The sequence below is a fragment of the Salvelinus fontinalis genome, chromosome 19, assembly GCF_029448725.1.
Source record: "Salvelinus fontinalis isolate EN_2023a chromosome 19, ASM2944872v1, whole genome shotgun sequence".
NCBI lineage: Eukaryota > Metazoa > Chordata > Actinopteri > Salmoniformes > Salmonidae > Salvelinus > Salvelinus fontinalis.
In genome coordinates this window covers 1,971,026-1,994,228 of record NC_074683.1, presented here as the reverse complement: position 1 = coordinate 1,994,228, position 23,203 = coordinate 1,971,026, and the positions used below count along the sequence as shown (strand labels likewise).

Genomic DNA, 23,203 nt, shown 5'->3' with positions numbered 1-23,203 from the left:
ACAGCCCTTAGCTGTGGAATATTGGCCATATACCAGAAACAACCGAGGTGATTTATTGCTATTATAAACTGACTACCAACGTAATTAAAAGAGTAAAAAATTTTTTTTTGTCATACCTGTGGTATAGGGTCTGATATACCACACAGTTCAGCCAATCAGCATTCAGGGCTCTAATTACCCAGTTTATCATTTTAATTCAAAAACATTCAGTTAGGCAGTCACTTGGTGAAAGTTTCAGGAACAGGTGGCATTAAATGCATGTGAAATATGCAAATACATCTTTACACCCTGTTAAAACAATACCCTCAGTGTTTAGTGTTTAAAAGTACACTATGTTTCTTAATGTGCATGCACGTACCCTGCTGCTACCTGTTTGTGAAATGTATATATTTGAAATGGGCTATATACTCCCTGTGTGCAATCGTTTCAATTTGTCAGAACGGCGCTTACTCACGCCATATAAAGTTGTCACGCGCGCACATCCGCAACGGGCATGAGCGCGTGGTGACTCACGATACGCGCGAGGAGCCTATTTCTGGACGGTATATATAGAGTGATCCGCACATTGGGAGGCACAAACTTGAACTTAGCTTATTTGACAGACAATATTCAAAGTATATCTTCACTAATACTAGTACAGAAAGAAAGCCCTGTGTTCAGATTCTGGAACAGTAATTGATGTGTGTTCCTAATTACACTGTTCTTGTTCATTCCAGTGTTGACTGTTTGTTTCTATTTTGAAACACAATGGCAATGTGAAAATGCATTATAACACCTTGGGAACTAATATATACTTGCCCTGTTGGCCTAGTGAAAGTTGGATAATGCTATTAAGAAAAATGCCATTTTCAAAATAATTCAAAGAGGGGGAAAAATACCGAAATATTTCATCAGTGCATACAACTAATAGGGAAACAGTCTTAACAAGTCATAAACATGTTGTCAAAGCATGAACAGAATGGGAATAAACTACAGTACCAGTCAAAAGTTTGGGCACACCTACTCATTCAAGGGTATTTCTTTATTTTTTACTATTTTCTACATTGTACAATAATAGTGAAGACATCAAAACTATGACATAACACATATGGAATCATGTTGTAACCAAAAAAGTGTTAACAATTCTAAACATATTTTATATTATTCAAAGTAGCCACCCTTTGCCTTGATGACAGCCTTGCACACTCTTGGCATTCTCTCAAACAGCTTCATGAGGAATGCTTTTCCAACAGTCTTGAAGGAGTTCCCACATATGCTGAGCACTTGTTGAATGCTTTTCCTTCACTCTGCAGTCCAACTCAATTGGGTTGAGGTCGGGTGATTGTGGAGGCCAGGTCATCTGATGCAGCACTCCACAATTTTTCTTGGTCAAATAGCCCTTACACAGCCTGGAGGTGTGTTTTGGGTCATTGTCCTGTTGAAAAACAAATGACAGTCCCACTAAGCGCTAACCAGATGGGATGGCGTATCGCTGCAGAATGCTGTGGTAGCCATGCTGGTAAAGTGTGCCTTGAATTCTAAATAAATAATTGACAGTGTCACCAGCAAAGCATTCCCACACCATCACACCTCCTCCTCTATGTTTCATGGTGGGAACCACACATGCCGAGATAATCTGTTCACCTACTCTGCGTCTCACAAAGACACAGCGGATGGAACCAAAAATCTCAAATTTGGACTCATCAAACCAAAGGACAGATTTCCACTGGTCTAACTTCCATTGTTCATGTTTCTTGGCCCAAGCAAGTCACTTCTTATTATTAGCGTTTACTAGTGGTTTCTTTGCAGCAATTTGACCATTGAAAGCCTGATTCACACAGTCTCCTCTGAACAGTTGATGTTGAGATGTGTCTGTTCCTTGAACTCTGTGAAACATTTATTTGGGCAGCAATCTGAGGTGCAGTTAACTCTAATGAACTTGTCCTCTGCAGCAGAGGTAAGTCTGGGTCTTCCTTTCCTGTGGCGGTCCTCATGAGAGCCAGTTGCGTCATAGCGCTTGATGGTTTTTGCGACTGCACATGAAGAAACTTTCAAAGTTCTTGACATTTTCCGGATTGACTGACCTTCATGTCTTCAAGTAATGACCGACTGTCATTTCTCTTTGCTTATTGGAGCTTTTCTTGCCCTAATATGGACTTGGTCTTTTACCTAATAGGGCTATCTTCTGTATACCCACCTTGTCACAGCACAACTGATTGGGTCAAACACATTAAGAAGGAAAGAAAATCCACAAATTAACTTTTAAGAAGGCAAACCTGCTAATTGAATTGCATTCCAGGTGACTACCTCATGAAGCTGGCTGAGAGAATGCCAAGAGTGTGCAAAGCTGTCAACAAGGGATTCTTTGAAGAATCTCAAATATAAAATATATTTTGATTAACACTTTTGTTGTTGCTACATGATTCAATATGTGTTATTTCATAGTTTTGATGTCTTCACTATTATTCTACAATGTAGAAATTAGTACAAATAAAGAAAAACCCTTGAGTGAGTAGTTGTGTCCAAACTTTTGACTGGTACTGTACATCATGGGCTCCCGAGTGGCGCAGCGGTCTAAGGCACTGCATCTCAGTGCTGTAGGCGTCACTACAGACACCCTGGTTTGATTCCAGGCTGTATCACAACCAGCTGTGATTGGGAGTCCCATAGGGCGGTACACAATCGGCCAGGGTAAGCTGTCATTTGTTCTTAACTGACTTGCCTAGTTAAATAAACACATTTTTTTATCAGTGTGCACTGCGGTGGTCCTGATGGTGCATAGCAGAAATGATAAAGACTGCTGATCATCAACCAAAGATACAGCCTCTGCATTGCCTGAAGCATTACATGAAGTACTTTAGAATACACCTTCCACTTATTAGCTTATTCTGGTTGAGAAACAGAATATCCTACATGACACCAAGCCTTGCTCTCTCTCAGTCAATCCAATGAACATGCTTCTAACCCAACTAACCTTGTCCGTCACATTTTTCACCAAACCATCACTTCCAGTAATTACTGTGCTTCCATCTGGGCTGGTCAAAATATAGATTTAGGATCTTTATTTGAGCCAGTTTACTACAGCAGGAAAATAATCCTGCAGCAACAGGAAATGTGGATTATAATTAATGGGCATTTTTTTGTAGGGGTTGATCCATTTTTTGTATCGGCAAATCAACTCTGGAAATTACAAGTTTTTTTAATCCTTGAATCAACTACATGATTGCATTTTCTGCTGCACAACAAAAATTTCAGGAGACTGATCAAATGAAGATCTTACATCTGTACTTGAGCTCAGAAATATAATGCTACCCCCCTGTATATCCCATTTCCTCTCCCAAAACATTGACATGTGTGTTATGTGCTGAAGTGTGTGTGACTCACGGGATATAAGATTTAAAACAAAGTGGAATGGAACGCACACCAGCTGAGTCACTTTGTGAGTAACACACTTGGAATACACCTTCATCATTTAATAACGGCTTTGAACTAAGGAGCTGTGCTTTCTTGAATGGGTGGTGGGTGAGTCTGTGGGTGGGTGTCACCACATCAGACTCACCATTGGGCGACCTCTCTCAAGCTTAGCTAGAGTGACACCTTCTGGTTATGCATTGGTTCTGCAGGCTACAACTAAGCCCAGGATGTTCATACTTAACTAAAGGTTCATTTTAATATCCAATATCTACAAGTACAGTAATATAACAACGTGGACCTAAGTGAACCTGGGCTCCCTGCGGGAGGCTGCAACGCTATAGAACATTCAGATAGAAATAGATTGTGTAAAACAGATAGGACTGTCGGCCATGCATAATAAGGAATTGTATTAGTTCACCTCTGAGTGCTATGCAGTAGAAGCCTCCGGACCACTGGATTTATAGGCTGGTCCCAGATCTGTTTGTGCTATCCTGGTCATTGTTAACACTCAGAGCATCTCACCCACTTAGGTGAGTGAGGCTACAAGGCCTCCGGGTGTCAGGTTTGGACTTCCCACATTAAGGAGGTAAGAGTGGTATGGGTGGGGTTAGGGGTCACGTGTTACAGGCTAGCTCAGGGTTGTAGCCAAGGTCGGAGGAAGCGCATCCACGGCAACAGGGCTATCTGCATCCTCCATGTGTTTCCTGTTGAGGTGCTGCTATTCAGGGTGGGTCGGAGAGAAAGAAAGAGGGAAAAAGAGAGGGACATAGAGCGAGACAGAGAGAGAGTGAGAGAGAGAGAAGAGAGAAAGAAAAGACTGACGAGGCCAAAGGTGAGTTGTTTGTATTAAGTTTCTGTCTGAGAACGTATCAGTGTGAGTGTGTGTCAGTATGTCTATGCATGTGTGGACGTATTTGTGATACGTGTATGAGAGTGTGCGTGTAGTGCGTGTGTGTGGTCCTTCTCTCGATTCATCCCATCATGCCTCTAAAGCGTTGTGATCAGAGGGCCGTGGGGTTTATGAGGTTGACAGTGTGTGTGTTGAGTTGGCTGCTATGTGTGTGTTGGGCTCCAACAGTAGTGGAGGCTGCTGGTACTCCCTCTGCTCCCCAGCAGAAAGCCCTCAGCCTGCAGAGAGCCTTCCTGGGGCTGGACAAGTGCAATGCCTGCGTGGGGACATCCATCTGTAAGAAGCTCTTGAAGGACCAGATAAGGTAGGTCTGTCTGTCTTACTAAGAATTAATAGCTGGGTACAATAGCGCTGATTTTGCTCTCACCTCTCATTTATTAAATACTTGTAAGTCCCTTTACAGTGAGCTCAGAACAGCACAAGGGATTGCATGTATGAATGTCACAGTCTTAGTGAATTGACGGTGCTATGACATAGACATCTATAATAGTCTGTGACCTGCTGTCCTAGCTGAATGGTTTTCAACCAACACCTGTGGTCATGATTCTGGGGGAAATCACACACAAACATATTTCCTGTGCACGTAGTACTGTATATTCCTAACACACTTCAATGTTACAGTAATGTGTGGCAAGAGTCATTGAGTGTAACGTCTTAAGGAATATTATGACAAAACATTTTCCACGTACAGTAGTTAATGTTGATACACCCAAAACACACGGCACGCAATGTCCCAAGTCACCTGTCAAACTTCTGCCATCTGCCAGGGAAAATGGTTCAACTTCCATTGTTTCCAACGGATGCCGGGCAGTGTCCAGGAAAGATCAACTGAGCCTCAACTGTGATCCAAGACTAACATAGACTAACAAGACAAACATAGAAAATATCAGGGTAATACATTTGTTTTCTGATTATGATTTTGACCTTATACTTATGACAAGCCACCATATTGGCAACTGTTCAAGTGGCCAACTCAAGGTTTTGTTACATTCTCCACACTGCTTTTCCTCTAACATACAGTATTTCAAAGTATACTTTAGGTGCATCTCAATTGTCTTTATTAGCTTCACCACCGCAGCTTGAATCATCCCCTCATCTCCCCGCCCCAGGTTTGATTGGTGGATGTCCCCGGATACCACACTCCCATTGGCTGAGAAGCAGAGTTTCCCGGGGAACCTTACAGATGATTCATTAAGCTGGCGTCCTGTGGTCTTGTCGTTCCTCTCCTCCCCCCGTCTGCACTCGTCCTCCGACCGTTCAATCTGTCGCTCGGTGGGACGGCAGGGTCCCTGCAGCATCGAGGCCGTCCTCAGGGTCACACCCAGATTCCAGAGCTTGAACCAATCACATCTTTTGCTACCCCATATTGTGAAGGTACGCATAGGTAGAGCAATATATATAGAGATATATACACTATATATACAAAAGTATGTGGACACCCCTTCAAATTAGTGGATTTGGCTATTTCAGCCACAGCAGTTGGTGACAGGTGTATAAAATGGCTTTCAGTAGAATAGCTTTCTGAAGAGCTCTGTGACTTTCAACGTGGAACCATCATAGGATGCCACCTTTCCAACAAGTCCGTTTGTCAATTTTCAACTAAGTGCTGTTATTGTGAAGTGGAATCGTCTAGGAGCAACAATGGCTCAGCCGGGAAGCGGTAGGCCACATAAGCTCACAGAACGGGACCGTGCTGTCCTTGAGTTCCAAACTGCCTCAACATCAGCACAATAACTTTTAGTCGGGAGCATGAAATGGGTTTCCATGGCCAAGCAGCCGTACACAAGCCTAAGATCCTCATGCGTAATACCAAGCATTTGCTGTAGTGGTGTAAAGCCATTGGACTCTGGAAACACGGTCTCTGGAGTGATGAATCACACTTCACCATCTGGCAGTGTGACAGATGAATCTGGGTTTGGCCGATGCCAGGAGAACGCTACCTGACCCAATGTATAGTGCCAACTGTAAAGTTTGGAGAAGGAATAATGGTCTGGGGCTGTTTTTCATGGTTCGGGCTAGGCCCCTTCCTTCCAGTGAAAGGAAATATTAATGCCACAGCATACAATGACATTCTACATGATTCTGTGCTTCAAACTTTGTGGCAGCAGTTTGGAGAAGGCCCTTTCCTGTTTTAGCATGACAATGCCCCCGTGCACAAAGCAAGGCCCATACAGAAGTGGTTTGTTGAGTTCAGTGTGGAACAACTTGGCTGGCCTGCACAGAGCCCTGACCTCAACCCCATCGAACACCTTTGGGATGAATTGGAATGCCGACTGCGAGCCTGCCCAACATCACTAATGCTCTTGTGGCTGAATGTGGAAGCACGTCTCCGCAGCAATGTTCTAACATTTAGTGGAAAGCCTTCCAAGAAGAGTTGAGGCTGTTATAGCAGCAAAGGGGGAACCAACTCCATATTAATGCCCATTATTTTGGAATGAGATGTTCGACAAGCAAAGGTCCACATACTTTTGGTCATGTAGTGTATACTGTATATGACTTAGGGACTGGTAGGGGTGTGAATAGATGTTAACAGGTAGAGGTGTGGATGGGTACAGATGTGCAAACAGGTGAGTAAACTTCAATATTCTGTAACGTGGCACCCTCCTGAAACCTTGGCTGTACCCCATCCAGGGTTTGGCACCTCCCCTGCTGCGCTGTCCCTCCCAGAGACTGCTGGACCGCGTTGTGCGCCGCTATGCTGAGGTGGTGGACGTGGGCAGTGTTCAGATGAAGCACTTCTCAGAGAGAGACAAACTACGGCTGCTCTACACGCTAGCTGTCAATCAACAGCCTCTCATACTGCAGGTGGGCCAGAGACATACATAGATACTCACAGCCAGTTTCCCTGACAGATAAATCCTAGGACTAAAAAGCATGTTCAAATGTAGATTCTCCATTGAAAGTGTTTATTTTTGCAAGAACTAGGAATAATCTGTTTCCAGGAAACCAGCCGTTGAGTGCAGGCATAAGTATACTCTAGCATTCTAAGTGCAAAACCAGGAACCTTGTGGACATCGTTCTGTAATGGCTTTGGATGACTGATGTAATCAAGGTTGTGGGTTCACCAGTTACTGTATATAGCTTCACTTTAACAATACTGACAATAGAAAGGTTATAGCTATTGGTATCCTATAAATACACGGACCATGGAGATTTTGATACACAATAAAAGCAGCAAAGACCTCAGATGACTGTGTCCGAGAACAGAAGGAATCGTTCCCCCTGTAGGTTTAACCAAAACAAACAACCCGGCCCTCTGTTTGCTCACCATGTTCCCCTCCTCATCACCAGATGTTCCCAGGCACCGAGGGCTGGCCATTCCCTCGCTACCAGGGCTCGTGTGGCAGGCTGATGGTGTGGGCAAGCTCCAGGCCTCTGTGGGGCCTTTATGGTTCCTCCAGGGAGTTCGTCCAGAGGGTGGACGTGGCCTACCAGCTACTCCAGATCACCCAGGGCCTGGGCCACAACAGTCTGGGTTTCCTGCTCTACTACACCAGGCTAGAGGAGGATATGTTCGGCCTGCTGGATGACCAGCGAGTGTTCATCACAGATGCCAGCAGCATAGGGGTCATTGACCTGGAGCAGGGTGAGTGGAACAAATGGGTACTGGCTCTGCCGTTATCAGAGGATAGGGGGACTCTGCAGATATGGATGTGGATGATGAGGATGGTGTTGATGACGACGATAAGGGGTTTCACTTTCCCCCCCAAAAAGCTCTTTTACATGGGGTTGGGGAAAGAGGGTGGGCTCACCTCATCCATAACAGTGAAAATACAGTATATGTTCATAGCTGGGAGAGTCAGAAAGAGTCAGAGATGTGATCAGAATAAATATTCCTTTGAATATTCCTTGAAAGTACCTATCGTTATGAGCTTATTGTGTGGCTTACACAAGCATGTCTGTCTGATCCACTGCATAGAAACAAATCAAATCAAAGTTTATTTGTCACCTGTGTCAAATACAACAGGTGTAGACCTTACAGTGAATGCTTACTTACAGGCTCTAACCAATAGTGCAAAAAAGGTATTAGGTGAACAATAGGTAACTAAAGAAATAAAAACAACAGTGAAAAACAGTAGCGAGGCTATATACAATAGCGAGGCTATAAAAGTTGCAAGGCTACATACAGACACCGGTTAGTCAGGCTGATTGAGGTAGTATGTACATTGTTAAAGTGACTATGCATACAGTGGGGCAAAAAAGTATTTAGTCAGCCACCAATTGTGCAAGTTCTCCCACTTAAAAAGATGAGAGAGGCCTGTAATTTTCATCATAGGTACACTTCAACTATGAGAGACAAAATGAGAAAAAATATTCCAGAAAATCACATTGTAGGATTTTTAATGAATTTATTAGCAAATTATGGTGGAAAATAAGTATTTGGTCACCTACAAACAAGCAAGATTTCTGGCTCTCACAGACCTGTAACTTCTTCTTTAAGAGGCTCCTCTGTCCTCCACTCGTTACCTGTATTAATGGCACCTGTTTGAACTTGTTATCAGTATAAAAGACACCTGTCCACAACCTCAAACAGTCACACTCCAAACTCCACTATGGCCAAGACCAAAGAGCTGTCAAAGGACATCAGAAACAAAATTGTAGACCTGCACCAGGCTGGGAAGACTGAATCTGCAATAGGTAAGCAGCTTGGTTTGAAGAAATCAACTGTGGGAGCAATTATTAGGAAATGGAAGACATACAAGACCACTGATAATCTCCCTTGATCTGGGGCTCCACGCAAGATCTCACCCGGTGGGGTCAAAATGATCACAAGAACGGTGAGCAAAAATCCCAGAACGACACGGGGGGACCTAGTGAATGACCTGCAGAGAGCTGGGACCAAGGTAACAAAGCCTACCATCAGTAACACACTACGCCGCCAGGGACTCAAATCATGCAGTGCCAGACGTGTCCCCCTGCTTAAGCCAGTACATGTCCAGGCCCGTCTGAAGTTTGCTAGAGAGCATTTGGATGATCTAGAAGAAGATTGGGAGAATGTCATATGGTCAGATGAAACCAAAATATAACTTTTTAGGTAAAAACTCAACTCGTCGTGTTTGAAGGACAAAGAATGCTGAGTTGCATCCAAAGAACACCATACCTACTGTGAAGCATGGGGGTGGAAACATCATGCTTTGGGGCTGTTTTTCTGCAAAGGGACCAGGACGACTGATCCGTGTAAAGGAAAGAATGAATGGGGCCATGTATCGTGAGATTTTGAGTGAAAACCTCCTTCCATCAGCAAGGGCATTGAAGATGAAATGTAGCTGGGTCTTTCAGCATGACAATGATCCCAAACACATCGCCCGGGCAACGAAGGAGTGGCTTCGTAAGAAGCATTTCAAGGTCCTGGAGTGGCCTAGCCAGTCTCCAGATCTCAACCCCATAGAAAATCTTTGGAGGGAGTTGAAAGTCCGTGTTGCCCAGCAACAGCCCCAAAACATCACTGCTCTAGAGGAGATATGCATGGAGGAATGGGCCAAAATACCAGCAACAGTGTGTGAAAACCTTGTGAAGACTTACAGAAAACGTTTGACCTCTGTCATTGCCAACAAAGGGTATATAACAAAGTATTGAGATAAACTTTTGTTTTTGACCAAATACTTATTTTCCACCATAATTTGTAAATAAATTAATAAAAAATTCTACAATGTGATTTTCTGGATTTTTCCCCCTCATTTTGTCTGTCATAGTTGAAATGTACCTATGATGAAAATTACAGGCCTCTCTCATCTTTTTAAGTGGGAGAACTTGCACAATTGGTGGCTGACTAAATACTTTTTTGCCCCACTGTATATGATGAACTGAGAGTAACAGTAGCGTAAAGAGGGGTTGGCGGGTGGTGGGACACAATGCAGATAGCCCAATTAGCCAACACACAAGCAGAGGGATTTTTCCAGAAACATCACTGTACTATCAAGGTTCAGTCTTTAATCATTATCAGCCAGATGTAGCTGATAGTGTTATTTAGAACCTCACACAGGAAGGATATATTTTACTCTGTTCCTCTTTTTAGAAACCGTCAATTAATACACTTCCTTTTTTTCTGTTCTGCAAATCATTATATTGGGGTCACAAACATCTATGCTCTTATCGGACAGGTTTAGGTAGAACCTCCCTGTTTCAAAACATTTTCTCCCTATTGAACACAACACAGGTTTCTTTTGTGTGATAGTAATCGGAGGCAATGGTGTCTCTTTTAGCTCTTCTACTGAGATGCTGTATGCTATAACTGAATTGGAATTACCTACAACAGACAAAAAAGCCCCCTGGTAATGAGTAGTGAAGTTCCTTTCTTTATGAAACAAAGACAATATATTCCACTGTATCAGATATACAGAAGCTCAGTGGGGACATTTAATGATGTCAGTTATCTTTGTGTTGGTCAGGATCCTTGCTGTGGCATCATATGGACGATTATGTTGGAATAACGTGGGCAATAGGCCCACACACAGACTAGGGAAGTTTATCCTTATAATGACTGTCATCTCAGCAGTAAAAGAGGACTCAGTGGCAAACCTTGTTTGTTGATATTACAAACTAGGGAATGGATGCAGAGAAATTATACAGTATATAAAACGTATACACTGAGTATACCAAACATTAGGAACACTTTCCTAATATTGAGTTGCACTCCGACACTCTCCTCTAAAACATTTTATTTTGCACCTTCTTTAACTCCGTGTTGTTGGAAAAGGTCCCATAGGTAAACATTTCACTGTTAAGCCATGTTCATATTGGCAGTTTGAAGAGACCCAAATCCAATTTTTGGCATATCTGATACAAATCTGTTATTTTTCCTGCTGTCTGTACCGACAGGTTTGAAAAACAAAACTTATTTGAGCATTAAGGCCTGCAGTGTGAACAAGGCTTTAGTCTACATCTGCATGTGACTAATAACATTTGATATCACCTACACTTATCCAGTCTTTTTAGTAAGGGTCAAATATTTGGATACGGTCACACTTACCCTCTCTCTTCCAGGGTTCCCCCCAGACCCTCCCTCCCAAACAGGCTCTGGCGGGGACATCTTCTCCTGCCTGGGTCAGGGTGCATCCCCCTGCCATCGCTCTCCTCCCTGCAGCTCTGTCCGCCCTACTCAGAGCCTCACTCTGCTCTGCACAGCACTCCTGCCCAGACTGCTGCTCACAGAGAGGGGGGCCCAGCCAACCAGGATACCCATGGAGGGTGAGGCAGAGGCGGGGAGGTTGGCAAGAGACGTGCCCCTGTTGCTGGGTGTGTGTGCAGACCCTAGCCAGCCTGACTGGAGGATCATGGCAGCAGTAGGATCTCTGATGGACCTGCTAAAACCCATGAGGCCCTGCAACCCACACTACACCTACAGGTACCCAGAGTGCAGATATAACCAAGACTACTGAGAGCTGGCAGGACTACAATACCCATACTACCCTGCTACAGCCATAGACAATGTTAAGTCCACAGGTGCCCAGAGTGCACATATGAACTGTGATCCAGACAGTTGGTGGGACTGCAGAGCTTTGATATTAGACTGACAAAGGGACTCTGGAGTGTTGTGTGCTGGAATGACTATGCACTGAGCTGAATTGACTACGTACACAAAGGGGGTGGTGGTTCTGCACGGGGCAGTGTATGTGAAGTCTGTAGTACTTAGCAGCTTGTAGTGCTTGCCTGTAGTGTAGTGCTTGCCTGCTGCTTACCTGCTTTAGACCTCAGCTACTTTCAGGTAGTGAACCGGTCACAGCAGCTCTGTGCCTCATAGGAGAGATGAACATGTAAAGAAGAAACATGAGAAGTTCCACATGAAAATAAAATACTTCTGTTAAATGGCGCATAAAACATCTTTCAAACAATAAAAGCATTTCAAGGAGGGTCTCTGCGAAATGCTTTGCTAAAGCAATTTTATTCATTTAGAAAACAGGAGGGGCCGTGTATAAAATGACACGACTCCTTCAAATTGAATGGCAGGAACTCTGAAGAAAAGAATTACAGCATTCCAACAAAGATTTTCAAGCAAATAAATATGCATTTTATAAATAAGGTAAATTTACAACAAGATTAAAAATAAAATGAAAATCACAAATTAAAGTTAATTCCTTAAAAGTCTATGTGCAACCCATTTCTCTTGGCGACTTGGCTGTTTTTACCTCTCATTTTATTCACTGTTTTTTACCTACAGAACCAAAACATTATTATGGTTCCAAAATAACAATAAAACTGTAAAAAAAAATATAAATCGCTCTAACTCTTCACATTACAAAATGTTGTTTTCTTATTATTTTCTTGCCCAAAGTAGTATCTATCTAACATACAAAAGACCAGCTATGCTAGGACTCATCTCAAGGGAAACAAACTTAGAGAAGGTGTATATCAGCCCACAAACAGAATTAAAAAAGGAACAATTCTGCAAGTCAGTAGTCTGTGTGACGTTGTTGCCAGTTATAACATAATATATACAAAAAGTCGCCAGTCACTATTTTTTGTCCATTTTTGTGTGTTTTTCTAGAGAAGTTACAGCTGAGCCAGGCAGCATTGGAACAGTCTGGTGGCAGTAGCTGGCAGGAGCAATGCCCTCCCCCTCCAGTCCTTTAGGGGGAGGACACCTCTGCTCTGCTCTGGGCAGGTTGCATAGACACACAGCTTTTCACACAGCTGCCTTGTGGGATAGCTACAGAGAGCAGTGGAGGACTGCTGGCTTACTTCCTGAATATCAGAAAAGGGTATTCTGGTAGGTTTCGGGAGTCCAGGGAGGATTCTTATTGTCCTCAGAACAACAGAATGTTACCGTCAAGAGGAGGAAGGCAGAGGAGCGGCCTGTTGAGGGAGAGAGGGATGAGATTCATTTTGGCTATGTAAACAGTTAAACTCCTAAAGCCTTACTAGTGAACTAGTACACTTTTACAAAGTGTGCATGATCATATACTCTTACTTGAACTAATGTGAACTCTGACTCACTAGTGTGTAGACTTACTACCTTCAATACTATCACATTTTAAGAGTGAATGTTCTCTTCAATGATACCATATGGCAGTGACTGCAGTAATTATGCAAGGAGGAATGATAGCCTAAGTGAATGTTGGCTCCTTGCACAATGCAAGTCTTCCTCGGTCCCTCTGGCTTGTCAATATGGTGTTTATGTCCATTTATTTTCCCACTTGTTTATGCCTCCATCCTTGGTATAGTAGCTAGTTAGCTAGCTTGATTTGCACTGTTTTAGCATTTCTAAGCACACCACTCGATCAGGTATTAGAGGAAGAGAGCAGCAAAATTAAATACTCCTCCTTGGTGGACTTTAAGGGAGATTAATGTAGAAAAATGTCATAATACCTGAACACTTCCCCTCTACATGCCTGTCACAGACTCAATGGCAAGGGAAATTTTGTGGGCCGGACCCAGAATTGATATAATGTTGCAAATTTGCTAGTGAGATCGCAAGACAGGTAGAGTAGAAGCAGAGTAGAGAAACAATGCGATTGAAAGACAACCTGAACAAACCTTAATGCATAGCCAATATGATTTATATAGGACATTTATTTATCAGGATATTTTCTGCTGGACAATTTATCCAGCAGTTTTTATTTGTCTGCTTTTATATATTTTTATGAGCCAAGAGTCGACAATTACCAGCTAATGGAAACACTGGTGTAAACTATTTATGTGACGTGGTCATTAACCTACTGGTCATCATAAAATCACTAGTGTCCTTGCTGACTTACGAGTGTGAACTGGTCGTAGACCTGTGTGAGGTCGTCCATCTTGTACTGCTCCAGCACCACAAAGTTATCCAGGTTACAGCTCCCCCTACGGGCACAGTCCTGACAGTGCACCACGTATGTCTTCCTGCTGTTGCTCTCACTGGTTACAAACAGCAGGTCAAACACCTCCACCTGCAGATGGAGGGAGAGGTGAGATTGTGAAAGGAGGTAGGTGTGTGCGCGTTCACATGTGTGTATGTGAACGTTTAAAGGATAAAAAGTTAAATCACTAACCAATTTTTTTTTTCTCACAATTTTTTAAAATCACAGTGCAGTTATCACAAAACTACCACTAACAGCTCCTGATCATCATCACAAAGGGAAAACATTTTACAAATAGGCCTACTTATGCAACAATGGGAGTCTGGGTGCGCAGCACACGTGTTTAGATGGAGCGGTCGGATAGAAATTGAGTGAGACACGTAACGGAGAGAAAAGAGAACGTAGGGAGAAGAATGTGATTACTTGGCTAGGTTTCATTTTTTTTTGTGAGTCGCTAATGCTCATACAAGAGGCTTTTTGCCCCTTGCCAGATAGTTGCTGTGAATAAAAATGTGTTCTTAATTGACTTGCCTGGTTAAATAAAAGGTTAAATCAAAATAACAAATGGAAAGAGCACTAGAGTCAATATGAATTAAAGGTTGCTTTCGGGACAACATTACAGCTGCCCGAAGCAGATTCCAGATGGCGCCTACTGTATGACTGCGGTAGAACTTCATTGCCCCAGAGAGGTCATACCACGCAATACGAATTGACGTGGAATTTTTATTAATCGTTCTAACGGAAAAACGAAGAAAAATTGTCTCTGTCACATCCCTAGTGTGTGTACCTCGCAGATGCTGCAATAATGTGCGGGCTCGTCCCTGGTCCTGCCATGCCACACCAGCTCCTTGCCTGCCGCCTGCAGCAGCTCCCGCAGCATCTGACACTGCTTCAATGTCCGCAGCAGACAGTACCTAGCAGAGACAGACAGACGCGTACAGGGGTTAGCTGTGTGTGTGCGTGAGAGAGTGAGCGAGTCTGTGAGCGAGAGAGAGAGAACGAATGATGTGTGTGCGCGTGACTCACTTGATCATCTGGAAGAGCTTGCTGTCGGACACTTTGATGTTCCTGGCCATGTTCCAGGAGAGGTGTATCATTGGGACGATGGACTTCACGCTTTGCAGCTTATTCCACTCATATCGCTCTACCGCCAGCTTATACTGGTATGCTGGAGAGAGGGATACATGTAAGGAGAGGGAAAGAGAGAAAATGGGATAAAGGGGAAAGAGGAGCAGGAAGAAGAGAATCAAATGACAATTCAATTTCAAACTTCACTATGTCATAGCCCCAAGTTGACACTGTCATACGCCTAGTTTCCTGAAACAAGTCATGTGTCGCAAATCCCTACCTCACAGGAGAGGCAGAAATACCTTCTGGAACACGTGAACTTTCATATACCTTAATAAAAAACTTGTATGGCATCTATAAATATGAATAAAATTGTTATATTACGAGCCCAGTTGGTTTAGCCACGGAAAAAGGTCATGGATGGGCTGGACATGCCGAGAGATGAGTTCAGATTGGTTCTGATGCTTCTGTCTATGATGCTTCTGTCTATAACATGAGCTTCTCAGTATGAGTAGGTAATCCTTTCTAACACGGCTTTTTTGAAAGGTATCACAAAGAACTATGATAATGTTGCCAATGCTTTCCACTCTCCACCTTTCACTTTCTGGAGGACCTAGTTTTGAAATCAGTGGAATGCCCAGTGGAAGAAGAGTATGATAGCTAAGGAGATGGAGAAAATGCAGGCGTTCGATTGCAAATATATGCAGAGGGAGTTTAAGAGAATACACAAAGACTGATGTATAAAACACCTGTCTCTGGATTACATCTTCAAACTAAGTCCAACCATGGCATGGACCTGGAGAGGGAGAAGCGTTCATCCATGAATACAGGTAAGAGAGTCTAGCTACATTTTCAGATATTATACGTTTCTAATTTTGCCAAAGTAGTTTTCATTGCAAGTTAAAACGTACTGTTAGCTAGCTAGCTTAACGTTTGCTGACTGGCTCGCTAGCTAACGTTACGTGTCTGATCTGTGTAGAAATATTAGTCATATCTCAGAGCCATTTGCATTGCTAGCTAGCTAACATTGAACCTATTTTGTTAGCTTTAGCTACCTGTAGATTCATGCAGGGTAGTAACATTATGAGTTGGGATTATGGATCATTGTTTAGCTAGCTACATGTCTAAACAAAAGACTCCACTATGAAAGTAACCATTTGACTGTACCGTTTACACGTTCTTTATACTGTGCATGTGACAAATAAACAGATTTGATTTAATTTGATATAGTGTGTGTTTAGAAGAGACAGTAATGTGAAGAACAACATAACCAGCACTAAAGTCAAATTATGATATAACGTTAGGCCAACGAGACAATGTCCTAGTTAAAAAAAATACTCGTTAGAATGCCTTGTTTTTATTTTGTCACACTCACAACCGCAAGCTATTTTCTATAATTAGCTTGACCATTAACTTGTAATTAATGATCTTGTGGGTTTATTTTCCTGTAATAATTAATACAAATTAGCTAAAGTTAAGATGTTGTCAGCTATATATGGTCAATTTTTGAACTAGATAGCCAGCTAACTTAATGTTAGCTAGCTAGCTGACAAGTTTGAAACTAAACAAAACATTGTTTAGAAAGTTGCTTTTAGTTGCCAAATTTGCTAGATTGACATATTCACAGCATTCGGAAAGTATTCAGACTCCTTGACTTTTTCCACATTTTGTTACGTTATAGACCTATTCTAGAAGTGATTTAACTGTTTCCCCCCCTAATCAATCTACACACAATAACCCATAATAACAAAGCAATACGTTTTTTGTTGTTGCAATTATTACATTTACATTAGTATTCAGGTCCTTTACTCAGTACTTTGTTGAAGCACCTTTGGCAGCGATTACAGCCTCGGGTTATCTTGGGTATGACGCTACAAGCTTGGCACACCTGTATTTGGGGAGTTTTTCCCATTCTTCTCTGCAGATCCTCTCAAGCTCTGTCAGGTTGGATGGAGAGCATTTCTGCACAGTTATTTTCAGGTCTTCCAGAGATGTTCAATCGGGTTCAAGACCGGGCCACTCAAGGACATTCAGAGACTTGTCCTGAAGTCACTCCTGCATTGTCTTGGCTGTGTGCTTAGGGTCGTTGTCCTGTTGGAAGGTGAACCTTTGCCTCAGTCTGAGGTCCTGAGCGCTCTGGAGCAGGTTTCATCAAGGATATCTCTGTACTTTTCTCCGTTCATCTTTCCCTCAATCCTGACTAGTCTCCCAGTCCCTGCCACTGAAAAACATCCCCACAGCATGATGCTGCCACCACCATGCTTCACCGTAGGGATGGTGCCAGGTTTCTTCCAGACGTGACGCTTGGCATTCAGGTCAAATAGTTTGATCTTGGTTTCATCAGACCTGAGAATCTTGTTTCTCATGGTCTGAGTCCTTTAGGTGCCTTTTGGCAAACTCCAAGCGGGCTCTCATGTGCCTTTTTACTGAGGAATGGGTTCCGTCTGGCCACTCTACCATAAAGGCCTGATTGGTGGAGTGCTGCAGAGATGGTTGTCCTTCTGGAGCGTTCTCCATCGCCGCAGGGGAACTCTGGAGCGCTGTCAGAGTGACCATTGGTTTCTTAGTCACCTCCCTGACCAAAGCCCTTTTCCCTTGATTGCTCAGTTTTGCTTCCCGCCCAGCTCTAGGAAGAGTCTTGGTGGTTCCAAACTTCTCCCATTTTAAGAATGATGGAGTCCACTGTGTTCTTGGGGACCTTCAATGCTAGAGACATTTTTTGGTACCCTTCCCCAGATCTGTGCCTTGACAGAATCCTGTCTCGGAGCTCTATGGACAATTCCTTCGACCTCATGGCTTGGTTTTTTCTCTGACATGCACTGTCAACTGTGGGACCTTATATAGGCAGGTGTGTGCCTTTCCAAATCATGTCCAATCAATTGAAATTACCACAGGTGGACTCCAATCAAGTTGTAGAAACATCAAGGATAATCAATGGAAAAAGGATGCACCTGAGCTCAATTTTGAGTCTCATAGCAAAGGGTCTGAATACTTATGCAAATAAGGTATCTGTTTATTTTAAATTTGCAAACATTTCTAAAAACCTGTTTTTGCTTTGTCATTATTGGGTATTGTGTGTAGATTGATGATAATGATAATTTCATCCATTTTAGAATAAGGCTGTAATGTAACAAAATGTGAAAAAAGGGAAGGGGTCTGAATACGTTCCAAATGACATTGGATGACAATAGAATGTTTATGATGTCACTGCAACAACTGTATACAGACATGTCGATCGTAGTATAAACAAGCATTTAGTCTTGAAATCTTTGGTTGTTTAGTACATGGCCTCACATGAATCCTTAAAGAGATGGGTGGGGCTAAGGCTTAAGAGGGCGTGAATGATGCTGAATAGGTGTAGACAAAGAAGAGCTCTCCAGTATGTGTACCAAAACATTCAAGGTCCATTTTCTCAAAAGTGGGGTTTCAAGTTTATCAACTTTCAAAGCAGAATTACTTTCCCATTGTTTCGCAACTATAGTGTATGATATACCATTTTCTTGCTTGGAGTTTCTACTTTTATCCAATGTAAAAAAACAACAACATTAAAACAGTTGCTACATAAGACCGAATCGAGCCGGTCGGTCATAGATCTCAATGTGTTAGTCCACGCCTATCAGCATCCATCCATCATCTTTTAATGATGTCCCAACAAATTCGACGTAAAACCCATAAAACAACCGTGTATTCCCATATGAAACATATCCCTTTGTCCTCCATGTCCCTCCCGGTCTTACCGGTGAGAGGTCCTACGTTCCAGGCGATATTGTTGCACCAGCCGATGGCCTGGACCCAGTGGACGGTGCCCGTGTTGAGCCACACCAGGTCTCCGGGACGCTGGATGAAGCGGTAGACGGGGACGTCTGCCTCGTACAGGTCCTCCAGGTTGGGCCACCATGACCCCATCAGGAAGTTGATGTTGTTCCTGCAGGAAACACACACACGTCCGATATTAGAAACAGAGGATGCACATGGACACTCGCTCATACTCTGGAGACCCCCTACTCATACTCTGGGTAGTTCATAAATACAAAAATGTAAAAATACATTTTTACATCTGCAATGAATGAAAAGTCGAGATATTCACTTTCCTTTAATTGGTACCAAGTATACCACTTAAATCTGAGTTGAGTTAAGACATCTCTAACCTTACAGACTGCACTGGCTGTAAAGAGACAGAGATAGGATATCAACTTCGTGTTGGGTTAGAGGTAGGAGATTTTTGTTGACGTACTTTTCACAGAAGTCGTTGATGATTCCCCAGTAATGTTCGGGCACTGCGAACCACTCACAATCCCCCGGGCCAATGTTGATGTTCACTGAACAGAAATTATTGTTCTCCTGGTGACCTAGAAGACAAGACACAAATACCTGGTTAAACAAAACACACTACAGTTACTACTAACAAACAGCATTATGTGTGTGGACCCATGTGTGTGTGTCTCTGCGGCATGTGTGGCTCTCGCTGTGTGTGTCTAACCTGGCGTCCTGCTCCCAGGGACCTTCATGTAGAGTTGGACAGTGTTCATGCCCAGGATGGTGTGTCCTACGTGGCTGAGCAGGTTGCCAGCAGACACCACTCTGGCAAACGCTGGCAGCTTACTGAGCTCCTGCAGCTGCAGCTTCCACCTGGAAGGAGGTCACAGAGCAAGGGTCAGAGGTCAACATTACAGCACAGACACACACCGCTCCCAAACTGAGGGATCCTCTTTATGATACCAATGCCCAGTCCTACCTAGGCCATACCCTTTCTGTGTTTGTAAATCTGAAGGGACTGGAGGGGTGAAAGGACAAGGGTTGTTTTGGGACCAGGTCATAATCTGGTTCATATGAAAATTGTCAAATTAAAGACAAAACATCACAGAACCACATAGTATTGGGTGGAACACTTACTTCCTCTCGTCAGACAGGTCGATGTTGGTGCCAAACTTGATGTGTTTGAAAGGCCCTTTCCTCCGCCGTGTCGTACTGTGGGATCATGGGATATGTAGTTTAGACAGAGCAGAGAGATATCACACAATGCATGCCTACAGACAGACAGAGAGAAAGACCGAAAGAGACAGGGACAGACATCTTACCTCTCTGCATTGGCTGCCTCTGCCTCCTGCTCCTTCTTCTTCTCATTCTCCTCCTGGTAAATACATTTAATATAGGTCTATTTTGAGCATATCTGTTCATTGAGTGAGTTCAGTAAATGGAGTGCAACAAACATTCTAAGCTGGGAAGTGACAAAGCTATGTCTGGAGTGTCCATGTGAATATTCAGTGACAACATACCACTCAAAACGGTGTTTCTATTCAACAAGGCCCTGTACTGACTTTTTTTACCCCCTTTTTCTCCCCAATTTCGTGGTATCCAATTCTTAGTAGTTACTGTCTTGTCTCATCGCTACAACTCCCGTACGGGCTCGGGAGAGACGAAGGTCGAGAGCCATGCTCCTCCGAAACACAACCCAACCGCGCTGCTTCTTAACACAACGCACATCCAACATGGAAGCCAGCCGCACCAATGTGTCGGAGGAAACACCGTACAACTAGCGACCTGGTCAGTGTGCACTGCACCCGGCCCACCACAGGAGTCACTAGTGCTCGATGAGACAAGGATATCCCTGCCGGCCAAACCCTCCCTAACCCGGACGACGCTAGGCCAATTGTGCGTCGCCCCATGGACCTCCCGGTCGTGGCCGGCTGCGACAGATCCTGGGCTCGAACCCAGAGTCTCTGGTGGCACAGCTAGCACTGCGATGCAGTGCCTTAGACCACTGCGCCACCCGGGAGGCGCCTTGTACTGACTTTGTTTGGAGATGATGGTGGTGGATTTGTGTATGTACGTGCATCTCCCTCTACTAACCCGTAGTGACTCCTGGAAGGACGAGGCCTGGTATTGGGCATACTTGGCAATGGTGGTGTGTGATTGGCTGCTCTGGCAGCGCCACATCTTCTTTGTGCCACTCAGGTCCCAGTTCTCGTCGGTGGGCTGAGACAGCTGGGTCCGCACCTCCACCAGGTGGTCTGGGTTAGCCTCCACCAGGGTCTTAGTGGAGAACAGACCCAGGTCTGAGAGAGGGGAGGGGGGAGAAAGGTGGGACGGAGGAAGGAGTGGAGGGAGAGAAAGAAGGGTGGAGGGAGAAGGGACAGAGTAGGAGAGGAAAGAAAATAGGGAGACAGAGGATGGGGATTGAGGGAAAGGGAGAAAAAGTGGAGTGGAAAAATGTTTAGTATGGGATGTTTAGTACCACTCCCAACTGGCATGGGCAACAGCAAAACATCGGTCAGGGAAATTCAGCCAATTTCTGCTAAGGCTGCAAAATCTTTCCCAGAGCAGTAAAACACAGAGTTCAGAAGAACTAGCTTAATGAACTAAAAGCTATTTATCCATCCAGTTATTAAGAGTGAGTTTCTAGTCTGTGTGTGGTGTGCTACAGTACAGTGATGCAGTTGCAAGCTAGCTGATGAAGTGAGGGAGCCAATAGCTTTCCTTGGCAGCCATTGGCTACTTTACTTCAGATGCTATACATGTAATGACACTCTCTGCTTGCAGGTGGTGCTGTTGTCATACATGTTAAGTTGTTCAACACACAAACATACACATCCCCACCCACCCAAGCCTGTGAGAGAGTGAATGAGTGCAAACACACACACCCTCACACACACACAAGCAAATGAGTGCGTACAGACACACAAAGCTTTTATTTCTGTCCTTAGGGGAGAAACATTCAAGTAAAATTCAAATGAGATCCCAATCAGGACTAGAATGATGACTAATGTTTGTTTTGCTAGAGTGTGTAAGCAAAGTGTAATTCCCCCAGCAAGTAGTGTGTAACGACGGTATAGGACTACCATCAGTGTGTAACTCACCCAGTTTGAGCGCCCCGGCAAGTCCTCTGATGACGGTGACAGGGTTGGAGGGGTTGGTACAGAACTGATGGAGCGGAGGGAAGAACGCATCCCTCTTATTCTCCAGCTACACACCACGGGAGAGAAACACACACACATTAGACTTTTGACTTGCAAACTAGACCGTTCTGATGAAGTCTAAGACCTTTACCACATGGGTTTTCCTGGGACAGCGACGGACGCAACTAAAAACTTCAGGATGAAAACTACATTTACTGTTGCAAGTAAAAAGTACAAAGTAATAAAATCTCAACAAAAACCCTTGTGGCTGTATACTCACGTAGATGCTGGGTGTGGGGGGGTTGAGTTTGTCCTTTGGCAGTGAGGGCGAGGGGGGCGGAGGGGGTCTGGGCGGGGGACACTTTTCTAGGAGGACACTGCTGTTGGACAGGCCGTTCTTCCCCAGGTTCCTAAAGACGTAGGGGGACAGAGAGAGAGCGAGATCACGTCTGGCTGCTCAATGACACTGAGATGAACCATGCTTCAGCTAATAGCAGCAGCACAAGCCAACACAATGAGTCTGGAATCTAGACAGACATGCATTGTGCAGCACAATTAAAACAGACCAGTGTTAGAACAGAACTTGAGGCTCAGTAAGAGAAAGAACCCTAGAGTAGCGGTTCACCAAAGCTATAGTCATACACAGAGCAGTATATGTGCAGTAGAATAACAACTATGGCTCAGGTTGTGTACACATGGCTTACTGGTCAGGATCTCTACAGCCCTGTCAGTTACTGGACACTCCTTGTACACACCACATATACCCCTTTCGGAAACATTAGCCACCCACCTCTCCAACCCACTGATAGCCTGACCTACATCAGAGCACACTCTCCACACTCATTGGGCCCCAAATCAAGTATTTGGCTGCCCAGACCAGAACTGAAACAGGCCAAGCTAAGGGCTAACTGGCCAATAGGGCCAGGCTGGGCTGCTACAGCACCAAGACCTTCAACTCAAACCAAACAGTCAGCAGCGACCCCCACAATAAACTCTATATGACACAGACGGTGAGTGAACTCTAGTTGACTCTAGTTCAGGGTATTCAAGTTGGGGTCACGGGGGAATTGCAGTGGGGTCGCCAAAATTGGAACAAAACATTAAGAGTACAGATTATTGTATGGGACAATATACAAGAAAGCTAATTTTGAGAAAAAAAA

General features: G+C 43.9%; 2 protein-coding genes across 5 annotated transcripts in view; one reads left to right on the top strand and one right to left on the bottom strand.

The window, feature by feature from the left end:
* The first annotated feature begins 4,034 nt into the window (after nucleotides 1-4,034).
* On the top strand, nucleotides 4,035-12,055 carry dipk2b (divergent protein kinase domain 2B). 2 transcript variants are annotated; one of them, XM_055870334.1, is made up of 5 exons: nucleotides 4,035-4,607; nucleotides 5,413-5,677; nucleotides 6,935-7,108; nucleotides 7,595-7,889; nucleotides 11,288-12,055. In XM_055870334.1, the coding sequence occupies exons 1-5, from the start codon at nucleotides 4,375-4,377 to the stop codon at nucleotides 11,680-11,682; spliced, it is 1,362 nt and encodes a 453-aa protein (XP_055726309.1). In that variant the 5' UTR covers nucleotides 4,035-4,374; the 3' UTR covers nucleotides 11,683-12,055. The 2 variants fall into 2 exon arrangements, with proteins under 2 accessions (XP_055726309.1, XP_055726310.1); XM_055870335.1 differs by lacking the exon at nucleotides 4,035-4,607 and adding an exon at nucleotides 4,627-5,194.
* Nucleotides 12,056-12,155: 100 nt separating this feature from the next.
* kdm6a (lysine (K)-specific demethylase 6A) overlaps nucleotides 12,156-23,203 on the bottom strand; it is a 96,603-nt gene continuing 85,555 nt past the window's right edge. For all 3 annotated transcript variants that reach the window (XM_055870331.1, XM_055870332.1, XM_055870333.1), the window contains 12 exons: nucleotides 22,324-22,453; nucleotides 22,005-22,110; nucleotides 20,998-21,203; nucleotides 20,226-20,278; nucleotides 20,041-20,115; nucleotides 19,628-19,776; nucleotides 19,382-19,496; nucleotides 18,885-19,072; nucleotides 15,106-15,247; nucleotides 14,867-14,993; nucleotides 13,999-14,169; nucleotides 12,156-13,096 (listed from right to left, as the gene is read on the bottom strand). In XM_055870331.1, the coding sequence (XP_055726306.1) occupies nucleotides 13,070-13,096; nucleotides 13,999-14,169; nucleotides 14,867-14,993; nucleotides 15,106-15,247; nucleotides 18,885-19,072; nucleotides 19,382-19,496; nucleotides 19,628-19,776; nucleotides 20,041-20,115; nucleotides 20,226-20,278; nucleotides 20,998-21,203; nucleotides 22,005-22,110; nucleotides 22,324-22,453 (1,489 nt within the window). In that variant the 3' untranslated portion in view covers nucleotides 12,156-13,069. The remainder of the gene's footprint in view (nucleotides 13,097-13,998; nucleotides 14,170-14,866; nucleotides 14,994-15,105; nucleotides 15,248-18,884; nucleotides 19,073-19,381; nucleotides 19,497-19,627; nucleotides 19,777-20,040; nucleotides 20,116-20,225; nucleotides 20,279-20,997; nucleotides 21,204-22,004; nucleotides 22,111-22,323; nucleotides 22,454-23,203) is intronic.